The 13,068-nt window shown below is 32.1% G+C and overlaps 1 protein-coding gene across 1 annotated transcript in view; it reads left to right on the top strand.

Annotated features, from left to right (window-relative positions):
- CADM2 (cell adhesion molecule 2) overlaps nt 1–13,068 on the top strand; it is a 992,109-nt gene that overhangs the window by 824,143 nt on the left and 154,898 nt on the right. The window contains exons 3-4 of the mRNA XM_011356419.1: nt 3,510–3,662; nt 5,868–6,005. Coding sequence (XP_011354721.1) covers nt 3,510–3,662; nt 5,868–6,005 — 291 coding nt within the window. The remainder of the gene's footprint in view (nt 1–3,509; nt 3,663–5,867; nt 6,006–13,068) is intronic.

Raw genomic sequence — 13,068 nt, 5'->3', positions numbered from 1 at the left:
GAGTAATTCAATTTTTCTTTGGTGATGTTATATAGTCCCCATAAAGTAATCTGACCAAAAGAGAGTTAAATTTCTTTTGTCAAGAATCAATGAAAATTGTTAAGTTCTATCTTTCTGTCAGTGGGGCCTGTGTTAGAGAAAATGAAATTGAACACAGTGGGTGAGTAACATGTTTTACCCATACAGTATCATGGCAGGAATTGAAGTTTTCTCTTTTGACGACCTCTTTTTTAAACACCATGAAATATGTGATAAATGTTTTTTAAAGTAAATCATAGTTTTAGAAGGTGATTGGTATAGCACGAGTTCCTATTGGGGGAATGACAAATCTGTGTCCCACTGTTCTTTTTTACAGTAACTAAACAAGGCATATATATTAGGTCATGTAGGAGATAGAGTATGAAATAGACATTATTAAAAATATTGTGTATTCTAATGAAATCATGAACACTATCGTGATCAAAGTTGCCTTTTTATATTCAATAAAAATCAGTTCTAAAATATTTGCAAGTGTATGTCTTCTTATGAAATTAGCATTAATGGAGAATGGCAGCAGAGGGATTACAATCATTATGGTATGTGTTATTTGAGTGTGTGGGAGGGTGATTTTTTAAAATATATTTAAAATCATAAAAATTTAGAATTTTCCCCAATATCATATATTTTATAATTGTCTACTATTCTCACAACCCATATAGGAAATGTGCAAACAATTTAAGAATATATGGCACTTGGGACCCCTCTTCCTCTGTGGGAAATGTGTGCAATGAATTCTAAGCTTTAGTATCATAACTATTTTCCCTACTCAAGCAAATATTCATAAAAATATTTAATTGAAATTTTATTACAGATTCATACATAATTGTAAGAAATAATTCAGAGAAATCTCATGTACCTTTCACCCAAATAACATCTTGCAAAAATATCACAATTGGGAAACTGACATTGATATCATCCACCAATGTTATTAAGGTTTCACCAGTTTTACATGTACTCATGTGTGTGTTCATGTGTATGTAATTCCATGCAGTTGTATTATCTGTGTAGGTTCTTGTATCCATCACCACTGTCAAGATACAAAGCACTTCCATCACCACAGGTGTCCCTTGTGCTGTTCTTTTATAACCGAAGTCACATCCTTCCCACTCCCCTCGAATCCTCCTTTTCCTTAACCTTTGGCAACCACTAATTTCTCTCTAAAATTTTATTTCAAGACACTATATAAATGTATTCCATCTTAATTTATTTATAGAGTTTTGGAGTGTACCACTTTGTATGTTTTCTTAATAGTTGTTCCAAGTATTTAAATATATATCTATGACCTATCTTAGAGTCTGCTAGTAGCAATGTTTTACCATTTTGAGTAAAGTATAGAAATCTTATTTCCACTTTATACTTACCTTGAGTATTCCTTTTACATCTGTTGAACACTGCATCAGTTGATGTTATAATTTTATTTCAACCATTATATAATGGAGAGAACTCAGGAGGAGCAAGGTAGTCTACATTATATTTACCCATACAGATTTTTTCTTTCAGTTGTTTTTTCTTCCTACTCGGTACTCCAAGAGTCCTTCATTTCTGTATAAAGAAACTTTCTTTAACTTTTCTTTGATATAAATCTACTAGAGACAAATGTTAGTTTTCCTTCTTCTAAGATATATTTATTTCCCCTTGATTCCTGAAGGTTAGTTTCACTGAATAAAAATTCATCCTTGTCAGTTCTTTTCCTTCAGCATTTGAAAAATGTGCCACTCCCTCTGGCCTCCATGATTTCAAATAAGAAATTTATTGTCATTCAAACTGGTGTTCTCTTATAGGTAATATGTTTTTATCTCTAGCTGCTTTCAAGATTGTTTTTCTTTGTTTTTGGATTTCAGATGTGTAATTTTGATCTACCTTGACATAGAACTTCTTTGGGTTTATTCTCTTTGACATTTGCTTATCTACTTGATTCTGTACATTTATTCCTTTTGCTAAATTTGCAGTTTTCAGCCATTATTTCTTCAAATACTCTTTCAGCCCACTCTCTTTCTCTTCAGATGATATTGATGTTGGACATTTTGTTATTGTCCCACAGGTCTCTGAGGCTCTGTTCTTTTTTCTTTTCTTTTCTTTTTCTCTTTTTCGATCTATTTTCTCTCTGTTGTTCAGATTGCAATAATTCTGCTACTGCGAACCTAAGTTCATTGAGTCTGTCCTCTGACATCTCCACTGTACTATAGAGCCAACACATTGAGTTTTGATTTTGGAAACTGTTTTTGACCTCCTAATTTTTGTTTAGTTCTTTTTATAATTTCTTTTTCTTTGCTGAGATTTTCTATTTTTCATTTGTTTCAAGATAATTAGTAATGCTTATTAAAATATTTTTTGATGGTGGCTTCTTTAAATATTTTGTCAGATAATTCCAACATCTATTGCAACTCAGTGTTGGCATCTGTTGATTACATTTTCTCATTCACATTATGATTTTTCTTGCATTTGGTGTGACAAGTGATTTTTTAAAATTTTTATTGTATTTTTGACATTTGGCTATTATATTAGGAAACTCTGGACCATATTTAAATATTCTATTCTAGGAGGCAGTCATTCTGTTTAGGTTTAGCATATAGGTTCTACCATATATTTGCAGGCTGTGGTTCACCAATTTGTCAGGGCCTTTGTAATTCTATTTGGTCATCTTAAGTTGTCTATTTCCACTGAGGGTTACACTGATGTACACTGGTGTACCTAAGGGGACAAAGGTGCTCCTCCGGGACAGCTGCCTGGTAGCTCTGGGGGCTCTATGTGGGCTCTAGGTGGTTCCCTAGGTTATGGGAAGATCATTTCTAGGGCTGGGTACTTATAGAGGGATTCTCCTGCTGCCAATGCTTTCCGACAGGCCATTGTATCTAGGGAGCAAAGAGGTGTCTCCAGCCCACTGGGGACAAAGATCACTTTCCATGGGCACTTGCTGTCAGTGATGCTCCAATTCGAATGACAGCAAGTTTTAACATCTAGTACTTTACAGGTGCTTTTCATCTGAATGGTTTAAATGAAGTTCAATGGGTGTCTCTACTGCAAAGAGCTTTTAGTATGCTAATGCTCATTGTTGGTCTCTTGGAAGAAATGTAGCAGCCTTAATTTTCCCAAATTTATCTGTCCATAGAAGTGAACCTTTTTGTTTACAGTTTTTTTTGGCACTAGCATTCCATGAAAAATTGTGGAAGAAAGCCATTTTTATCAACATCATCTACCTCATCCAAAGTAAGGTACTAGATATAATCATTTAATTAAAAAGTTATTTTTGAGAACCTTAAGGAGCACTTAATTCTACTTTGATTTTGTTAACAATCTGATAAAATATCTCAATATATTTAAACTGTCCTTTAAACTGTTTCAGGAAGTAGAATTTAGATGTATGGCCAAAAAAAGAAAATGTTTATTATGTTGTACTAAAAATATGTAGTCTAACAGCACTGAATTTTTCTAATGTTGTTATTCGCATTTTAATTTTTTTCCCTTTCCAGCTTTAAGAGACAATAGGATTGAGCTGGTTCGGGCTTCCTGGCATGAACTGAGTATCAGCGTCAGTGATGTGTCTCTCTCCGATGAAGGACAGTACACCTGTTCTTTATTTACAATGCCTGTCAAAACTTCCAAGGCCTATCTCACTGTTCTGGGTAAGTGAAAGGGACTAACACGGTGTAATCACCAGCCAGAGAAATGCATATTGCTAGAACAACATAACTCATAAAAACATATACATTTTGAAGATCATAATAATAAATGTAGTTTAATCCCTTCTCTGCTACAGTGTAACAAAGGAGATTGAAAGAATCACTTAGTCACTTTTTCCATTTTACAAATAGACAAAGGGAGGTGTAAAGATTTGTATGACTTCTGAGAGCACAGGGCTATTTTATTTCTTAGCCAGCAATAGACACCAGATTTCTTGTTTTTCAACTAAATTTCTTTGTATCAAATTGTCTATGTATTGTATATATGATGATCCTTTTATAAAGTGGTAGAATAATGAACATAATAAATTCAACACATCTATATGGTGCTCCTCCATGTTATCATATCAGTCACCTGATAGGGGCCTTCTCTTATATGTTATGGCTTTCAGATATGACCCCTTTGTGTATTTCAATGCATTTAAATGCCCTGACATTTCTATGTATCTTCTCACCTTTTAACTTTGTAGTTATCTAGATTCCTAAATGAAATACATAATGTCACTTGTGCATGCAGCTTGTACCTTCTTTGTACTTCTATTCTCTAAATATTGGGTCATTTTCCCAAAGGGTAAAGTGACACAAAAGCAATACATTCATAGAGATTCCAAGGAAATAAAGTTGTGCCTCAGAGCTCTCTGTGATTCCACAAATGTCAGTGGCCCAATCAGCTGAAATTGCTGCAGTTCATTGAAGCACACCTGTGTACTGAACAAGTTAAAGGAATTTAAAGATTGATTTTTTTTTGCCCCTAGTTTGCCTTCCTTTTTTGATATATAAAGGCATTACATTGCATTTAAAAGAACTAACACATGCTGTTCTTTTGGGTGAGAATATTAAGGTTAATCCAGCTACCGAATTGGTTTTGTGCATAGGATAAGAAACATGTTTCTTTGCAAGTCCCACTGAGACTGTTTTATAAAAATCTTCACAAGCTTGCCATTAAGGACAAAATATAACCACTAAAATGGAGTACTTCAGGATAACAACTGCCTAAGGTTAATGTATTAGTCTGTAGAGAACCATCTTGAGACCCCAAGGATAGGCAAGTGGATGATTTCAGCTTATTAAATGATGGTGTGATATAAAAATTTTTTAAGGCAATATGAAGGTGAACAGGAAAAAAACAAAACAACTAGCTATTTAATTGGAATATGTTGATCTGTCATTTATCTTTGTTGTTTAAATGTGTATTTCTCTCACTGGTGCTTTCCAATCTGCTTACATTTTATTATTTTCAAACTGAATTAAATAGTACAAAAAAAGAAGCTTTCAGTCTGCCTTTATTATTAAATAATTTTAGAATAAATTTCAATAAACCTCTACACCAACAGGATATCATTTCCCCCCAAATAATAGAACATTCCAAAACGTGTAATGTTCTATTATTTAAATCACCCATATACTATTTCTGCATATTAGTTATCTGCTTATTGATTGGATGATTTAGAGTAGAAAAAGCAATAAGTGGTTAGCATTAAAAATAATATGTATCATGTTCCACAAAACTACAACTGTATTTCTAATACAAACAATATCAAGAGACATTCTCTACTTTAGAAGAATCAGAAAAGTATAGTTGAAATTATCAATGAAACTTTACTTCTAAAATGTATTTATTTGTACACAGATAAAAACGTCTTTCTTAAGCTTGAAGAATTATGAAGTCAGTAATAAAAGGTTCTACTTTAGTTAAATCATAATTTGCTAAAGAATAAAGAAATGTGCTTTGTGAATTTTTTTTTAACCAGTGTAAACAATGTACATTCTTAACTTCTTATACTGGTAAATCTTAAAATATATTGAATGGATGTTTTTAAGATTTACAAAGAGCACTTCTGCAGGTAAAATTTAATATAAACTACTTTGAACTAAATAAATGCTTTCGGAGATTAGATATATATAAAAATGTACAAACACACATATATATATATGTGTGTGTATACATGTGTGTATATATAAATTTATCTATATCTATCTATATATATGTTAAGCAGTTTATTTTATTATATAGCAGGTTTTTTTTATTATTATTGATATAACTTGTTGTCGATCACCTAGTTTAGAGTTGTTTGTGAAAGTAATAGTCACAAGAATGAACCAACCCCGGAGATCAGTGTTCAGTTCATTTGTTTGCTTAAATTTCAGGTGTTCCTGAAAAGCCTCAAATTAGTGGATTTTCATCACCAGTTATGGAGGGAGACTTGATGCAGCTGACTTGTAAAACATCTGGTAGTAAACCCGCAGCTGACATAAGATGGTTCAAAAATGACAAAGAGATTAAAGGTAAAGAATGGGAAAAGGACCCCAAATCAAAATTAATGTGCTCATAGTAGTATGCAAAGTTACATACACTTTACATTTTCTTTTTCAAATCACAGTCACTTTCTGATTAAGTGTAATTTGAACCAGATTTACTCATTTCTTAAATTAGGTAATTTTAGAAGTTATATTAATATAATCTCATGCTCATTTCCTCTTATGTAAAACATGTCTAAAGATATATCTCATGGGAAAGTTGGAGAAATAAATGAGTGTATATATATACATTTTATATATATATACATATATATATATATAAAATGAGCTAATATATAAAAAAGCACATAGATTTGTGCTTGACAGTAGTAAGCACTAGATATAAGTTAGATATTATTTAGGAATTTATTTAAATTACAGACAGACTTCATGAATTATTTCTTAAATTTGTTGGTGTCTGGAATTACAAAGTTTTGAGAATAAAACTGAGTAAACATTAATAAATCTGATTCCTAATCTTCACAGAAGGCAAAAACAATGTACTCGTCTCAGTAAAAATGCATAGTACAGGGATACCTTGGGTTTGATTGCAGACCACCTCAATAAACCTAATATCATACTAATGTGAGTCACACAAATTTTTCAGTTTCTCAGTACATATAAAAGTTATACTTACACTGTACTGTACTCCAGCGGTCACTAACCTTTTTGACACCAAGGACTGGTGCTCCTATGAGAATCTAATGCTTGATGATCTGAGGTGGAGCTAGGACGGTGATGCTAGTGCAGAGCAGTGGCTGAAAATACAGATGAAGCTTCACAGGAAGGCAGGGGCCAAATAAGTCATGGGAGATCTTTTATTCTAGATTAAGGAGTTTGGAATTTATTCTGTAGGCAATGGTGAGACTTTTTTTTTTTTTTCAGTTACCCTCAAACAGTAGAATGAAACAATCATAATTTTTACTTCACTATGTTTTTCTGAAACCTCCTCCACTCCACCCCCCATAAGCCTGACTAAGAAATCCCTTTGATGCCTCTAGACATGTCTGCATCCTAAACCACCTTTATGGCTTTATTGCAGCTTTTAATCTTCTATGAAGCAAAAAAATCTGAATATCTGCCATATACTATGGGACAAAGAGGTGTATTGCCTTCCTAAATTTATTGTCTTTCTGAGAATCTATATAAACATTCCATTCTGTGTGTAAGTTTGGTAATATGTAGTCTGAGCATTTGCTCTCATAAAATTTTAAGATTTACTTTTTCAGCAAACTAGTTTTTACATTGTTAGGCAAAATTCATAACCCTCTATGATCTACACCCTTGTATAAACCCCCTTGAGTGTAGGAGGGACTTATGAATATGATATTATATCACTGCCTTGAATATGTTATCTTCTAACAGGGATTTTGCAGATATAATTATGGGTTCCTTTTGAGTTCATCAAATGGGATTATCAAGGCAAGGTGAGGTCTTTAATAAAAAATGAAGAATCAGAGAGACATTCTCCTCCTGGCTGGGAAGAAGGCAAATAGCTATCTTATGAGCTCTCTAAGGGGTCATGTGGCAAAGAACTGTGGGTGACTTCTAGGAGCTGAAAGCAGTTCCTGAATGACAGCAGTTCCTGAATGACAGCTGAGTGACAGAAAATGGAGATCTCAGCTATATAGCTTCAAAGGAACGAATTTACCAACAACCAGAGACCTTGAAAGGGATCCTAAAACTCAGAAGGGAATTGCAGCCCCAGCCAACACCTTTATTTTAGCCTGGTGACACTGAGAACAGGACCAGGCAAATTTCTATCAGGACTCCTAATGCACAGAAATGTGAGATAATAAATGGGTGTTGCTTTAAGCCATTAAGTTTGCAATAACTTGTTACACGGCAATATCAGGAAACTGAGATTTAAAAAGGCAGAATTATTTCTCATGGTGATACATCTGGCAAAAACTAGGCTTATTCTAAGGGTAAGATTCAACACTTAAATTTGAGGAGAAAGCCTAAGCTAAAAGAGTAGTTAAAGGACATTCCAACAATGAGCTAATGAGTAAAATGGAATTTTTAAATAGAATAAAGTGGATTTTTTTAATGATGGATTTGAAAGAGAAGACAAATTTCAGGTGAATGTTGGTGAATGATTCTGGGAGATGGAGCAAAAACAAAAGTCAGAGATGATAAAATTTGAGTGCCTGAGTTACTTGAATAATGAGCATGTGGAAATAAGAAAGGCATTAGGAAAAATTAGTTCAGAAACAGTGATAATATGTTTAGTCTTTAAGATATTGTAGATGAAGTAATTTGTAGAATCTAAAAGAATATGCTTAGTAAGCTTTTGGAGTTAGGTGACTTTGACTAGGAGAGGAACTTTGTCCATAAAAAGGTCTATCATCTCATAATGAGGGACTTCTTTAGTTTTAGGCTTCTTAAAATGTCACCAGCTCTTCATGTATGCAGAATACTTCTAACAGAACTTCCTCCCCTCCCCTAAGAATGCTATGTTGTAACCTGCATATCCATCAAAGCTTGCATATCCATCAATTTAATCTTGCCAGTACCTAATAATATTGGTTGTATTCTCCAAGTGTTATTTATTTATTATACATCGTGTGTTTCAAAGGTTTGACCTTCAAGCTCAAGTTGACTTTAGCTGTTTCCCTGTCTGAACAGATTTTTTGACATACACTTCGATATCAATCAAAAATAACGCAGCTGCTCATTTTTAGGTTGGCTAAATATAGTATAAATTCACTGTATTCTACTTACTAAGTAATTATTTAGCATTTGGAAAAGTGCGAGTGAATTTATGAATGTTGTATTTCTCAAAAGGTGACCTTTAGACTGCTTGGATCAGAATTACCTGAGGTGATTCATTTAAAAAATGCAGATTCCTCATCTCAACACAGACTTTTTAAATCAGAACTTCTGGATATCAAGCCTAGAAATTCTAATATTTATTAATCTGGTGATATTTAGGCTCATTATAGTTTGAGGATGCATAGGATTAGAAACCAGTAAGCAAAGTATTAAATATATATTTCAGGAAAGAAAGGGAGAGGTCTCAATCTACTAAATTTTAGAAAATGACTCTTAATATTATATATACTTTCTGAGTCTATGCTTAGGAGATTCTCTAAAACAGAATCAAAATGTACTTTAGCATTTTAACATTTTTGAGAATTACTGCAAAAATCCCTTTAGCTAACATCTTAGCTATATTCTTTGACCACATAATATTATTTTTGTTATTTATTCATTTCATGTTTTTTCCCCTATTGAACATTATGGAATTTATCTTGAGAAATGGTGGATTATATATTTAATTTAAATACTCTATTTAGTGTTGCAAAACTAGTTTTGGTCTAATGCTTCATTTAACATCAATTGTACAAAATTTTAATTTTGAGTAAGTGAAATGCAAACGTACACAGAGATTGTGAATTCTCTGAAAATAACTTAAAGAAAATAAAAAGGAAGGATTTGGGTCCTCAAGTTTAAAATCTCTGTATTATATAAGGATTAATTGAATGTACTAGTATTTAAATTTGTAGTGTACACCATGAAAAGATGATTTTTTGTGTTCTTTTTTTTATACTTACCACTTTGCCATTTAAATCTGGACCATGCTGAGCACTGTATTAAATGAGAAAAAAATAGCATTAATTATACCTGTGTGAGTGTGTGTTTGTGTGCATGTGTATATATATACGACTTGAAGTTTTCTGAATCCTGTTAAGTGTATTATTACCTCAAGACTCAAGACTCTCCAGGCCACACTATGAAATACATAGACCTCTTAATGAAAGAGATAAAATAATTATCCTTATGTGTATGAGTGATTGATGAAGGCAAAGTATCAAAAAAATCTTTGAGAAACTGTACTTTTAAAAATATTTTTACTAAAAAAATGCTTTATTAAGATAAAATAGACAAAAAATAATTCGAAATATGCAGTTTGGTATGTTTTCACAAATGTATATAGTGATGAAACCATCACCACAATAAAAGTAATGATTATATTTATCATCTACAAAAGTTTGGTCACACATCTTCCAAATCTCCTCCTATTGACCTTCTCTGGCCACCCTCACCTCATTTCCAGGAAACTACTGTTTCATTTTATGTCATTACAAATTAGTTTATATTTTGTAGAATTTATATAAATAGAATCATACAGTATGTACTCTTCTTTTTTTATTTATTTACTTCAACATATATATTTTGAGGTCCATCCATGTTGGTACATGTATAATGATAGCTCCTATTTGTTGCTGATTAGTATTTCATTGTATGGCGCTATACTATAATTGTTTATTCCTTTATCTAGTGATAGGCTTTTAGGGTGTTTACAGTTTGCATCTATTATTATTATTATTTTTTACTTGATGAACCGTGTTTTGGTATTATACGTGAAATAATTTGCCTAACTCAAGATTACAAAAACTTACTTCCATAAATTTTGTATTTTTAAAACATTTTGAATGTATTTTGAGTTGTTTTATATTTTTTAATGCCCTTGTCTTTTATTTCTCTCAGCTGTGTTATGTCTAAGTTATTTTCGATAGATTGATTGATCTCATTATAGATAGCATTTTTCTTCTTTGAATGCATAGTAGTTTTTTAATTGGATTCCAGACATTGTGAATTTTACCTTTTTGGTGCTAAATAGTCTTATATTTCTATAAACATTTTTAAGCTTTGTTCAGGTTAAGTTACTTAGAAAGAGTTTAATCCTTTCAGAGCTTTTAAATTTCTTACAGCAGAACCAGAGCAGTATTTATTCTAAGAAAAAATGTTTTTCTCATTACTGAGGTAAAATCCTTCTGAGCGCCCAGTATACCAATTATGAGATTTTTCAATTAAGTTGATCAGAATAGGCCCTATTCTCAGCCCTGTGTGAGCATTGTGTACTATTTCCTTTAATTCTTTTAGGTTTTTATCCCAGTCTCAGTTTCCTCACACAGATGCACTGGCCAGTACCTCTTTTGCCAAATACTGGAGGGGACTCGAAGATGTTTTGAGTTCTCTCTTAGTTCATTTCTCTTCTTTTTGAAACTCTTCTCTGCAGACTCAAACTGCTTTGGCCTTCTCAGTCACCCAGCTTCACCTCCTTAACTCAGGCGAGCCGCCAGATACTGCATAGGTTTCTCTCCATGTGCCACAACCTTGAAAATCTCTCAAGGCATTAAGCAGGAACAGATTTTAGGGTTCACCTCATTTGTCTTCTGTCTCTCAGGGATCACTGTCCCTAGTTATGTTGTTCAATATCTTGAAAATTGTTTTCAGGTGAGAAGTAAATCTGGCTCTATTCATCTTGTCTGGAAGCAGTTCTTTCTGATTTTCTTTTTGAAAGTAGAGAAATATTGTTTTTATTTCAGTGGCAATGTGTCTTAATTTTGTTGCTTGTTTGTTTTAATGTGATATATTGAATTTTAAAGGATGAAAATGAATGAGAGTTAAATGCACCTAAACTCATTTTGAAAGAATATTTTACATGAACAATTCTGCCAGTTTTAAAGGTTAGATATTGTTTTATTTAGCCAAAGAAATCCAGTGGTGTCATAGATTCTTTTACATTGTGGGACTGGAAAAGAAAATTATAGCATGTATGAGATAAATATAATTTTTAATTGGATTTCACTTATTGTCAAGAACGAGCTTTCTATCAACAAAATGAGTGTTTTTAACTTTTTTTTAATCAATATTTTAAACTTAAGGGTTGAGGCAAGTACACAGCTCAATCACTCAGGACTCATCAACCTATGAGCAATCTTGAGATCACATTAAGATAAATATTAAAATTTGCTAACTTTTTAGCTCTCATTTGCTAATGGAAGGATTCAACTGCTGCTTAAATTCTCCTCAGGTTATTTTCTAAATATCCTTTATGGCTTCTTCATGTGTTAAGAAAGACATCTCTCGCATTGCTTAGCTTTAGTTTTGTTTTTTGTTTTTATGTTTATTTTGTTTTTTTGTTTTAAATGGAAATTCAGTTCTTCATGTCTTGTTTTTTTTATTTTTTATTTTTCCGTGGAGTCTGAGAAAAAAATGTCTTGCTCTAATCAACTTTGGAATGATCTTTGGACCCAGGAGGATATTTTACAAAATTTATTCAACCGATTTTTCTAAAAATCTTTTTTTGTTATTGTTCTTCGATCAATAAAAGTCATTAAAACTGTTCCAATATTTTTATTTATTTATTCATTTACTTATTTTCACAATTTTATGGCCTAATTGACTTCTTAGTGTAGTAGTATTTAATTGCATTGGTAACCTTCCTTCCATTTGCCTTGGTAATGGGGAATTGATAGAAATCGTTTATTTTACTGAGATTATTCTATAGTAGCATGGATTAAAGTTGCATCATAAAGTTCTGAGTGTGTTCTGTCTACTATTTGATTTACTAACTTGAATATTAAATATTCTGTTTCTTGATAGTAGTTCTTACATAAAGTCTTTATCTTCCAAGAGAGTGACCCATCTGCCTTTTTGTTTTTTTTTTTTATTCAATAACTTTTTTAAATGTCCATTTTAAATGTACCTCCTAAATCGAAGCCAAATAGATTAGCCATTTTTATCTTTTGTATTACAGTTTTATTGAGAAATAATTACTATATCATCAATTTAACTTAAGTTTATAATTCATTGTTTCTTTGTAAATTCAGTTATGTAATTCTCACCACAATCAATTTTACATTTACATAATCCTAAAGAAATGTCATCTGTGTTAGTAATCACTCACTATTTCCCCTTAATCTCCTCCTCCTAGCTCTAGTAAACCACTAATCTACTCTCTATATCCATAAATTTGCCCATTGTAGACATTTTATATAAATGAAATCATACCATATATGGTCTATGGTAACTACATTCTTAGCATAATGCGTTCAAGAATTGTCTGTTATAGCATATATCAGTACTTCATTATGTTTTGTTGTTAAATAAAATATCTGTATTCAGTCTCACAACAAATGATATATTCTCACAGAAAAAAAGAAAGACCTGACCCTACTAAGAGCACCTGGGTTGAAAAGGCACATCTTTCTTTATCTCTACATGATCTTCAGTCTCAAATACACTAAATATTGTTTTT

Source organism: Pteropus vampyrus, unplaced genomic scaffold (genome assembly GCF_000151845.1).
Source record: "Pteropus vampyrus isolate Shadow unplaced genomic scaffold, Pvam_2.0 Scaffold26, whole genome shotgun sequence".
NCBI lineage: Eukaryota > Metazoa > Chordata > Mammalia > Chiroptera > Pteropodidae > Pteropus > Pteropus vampyrus.
The sequence above is the reverse complement of the archived record's forward strand: the minus strand, read 5'-3'. Positions and strand labels throughout refer to the sequence as shown.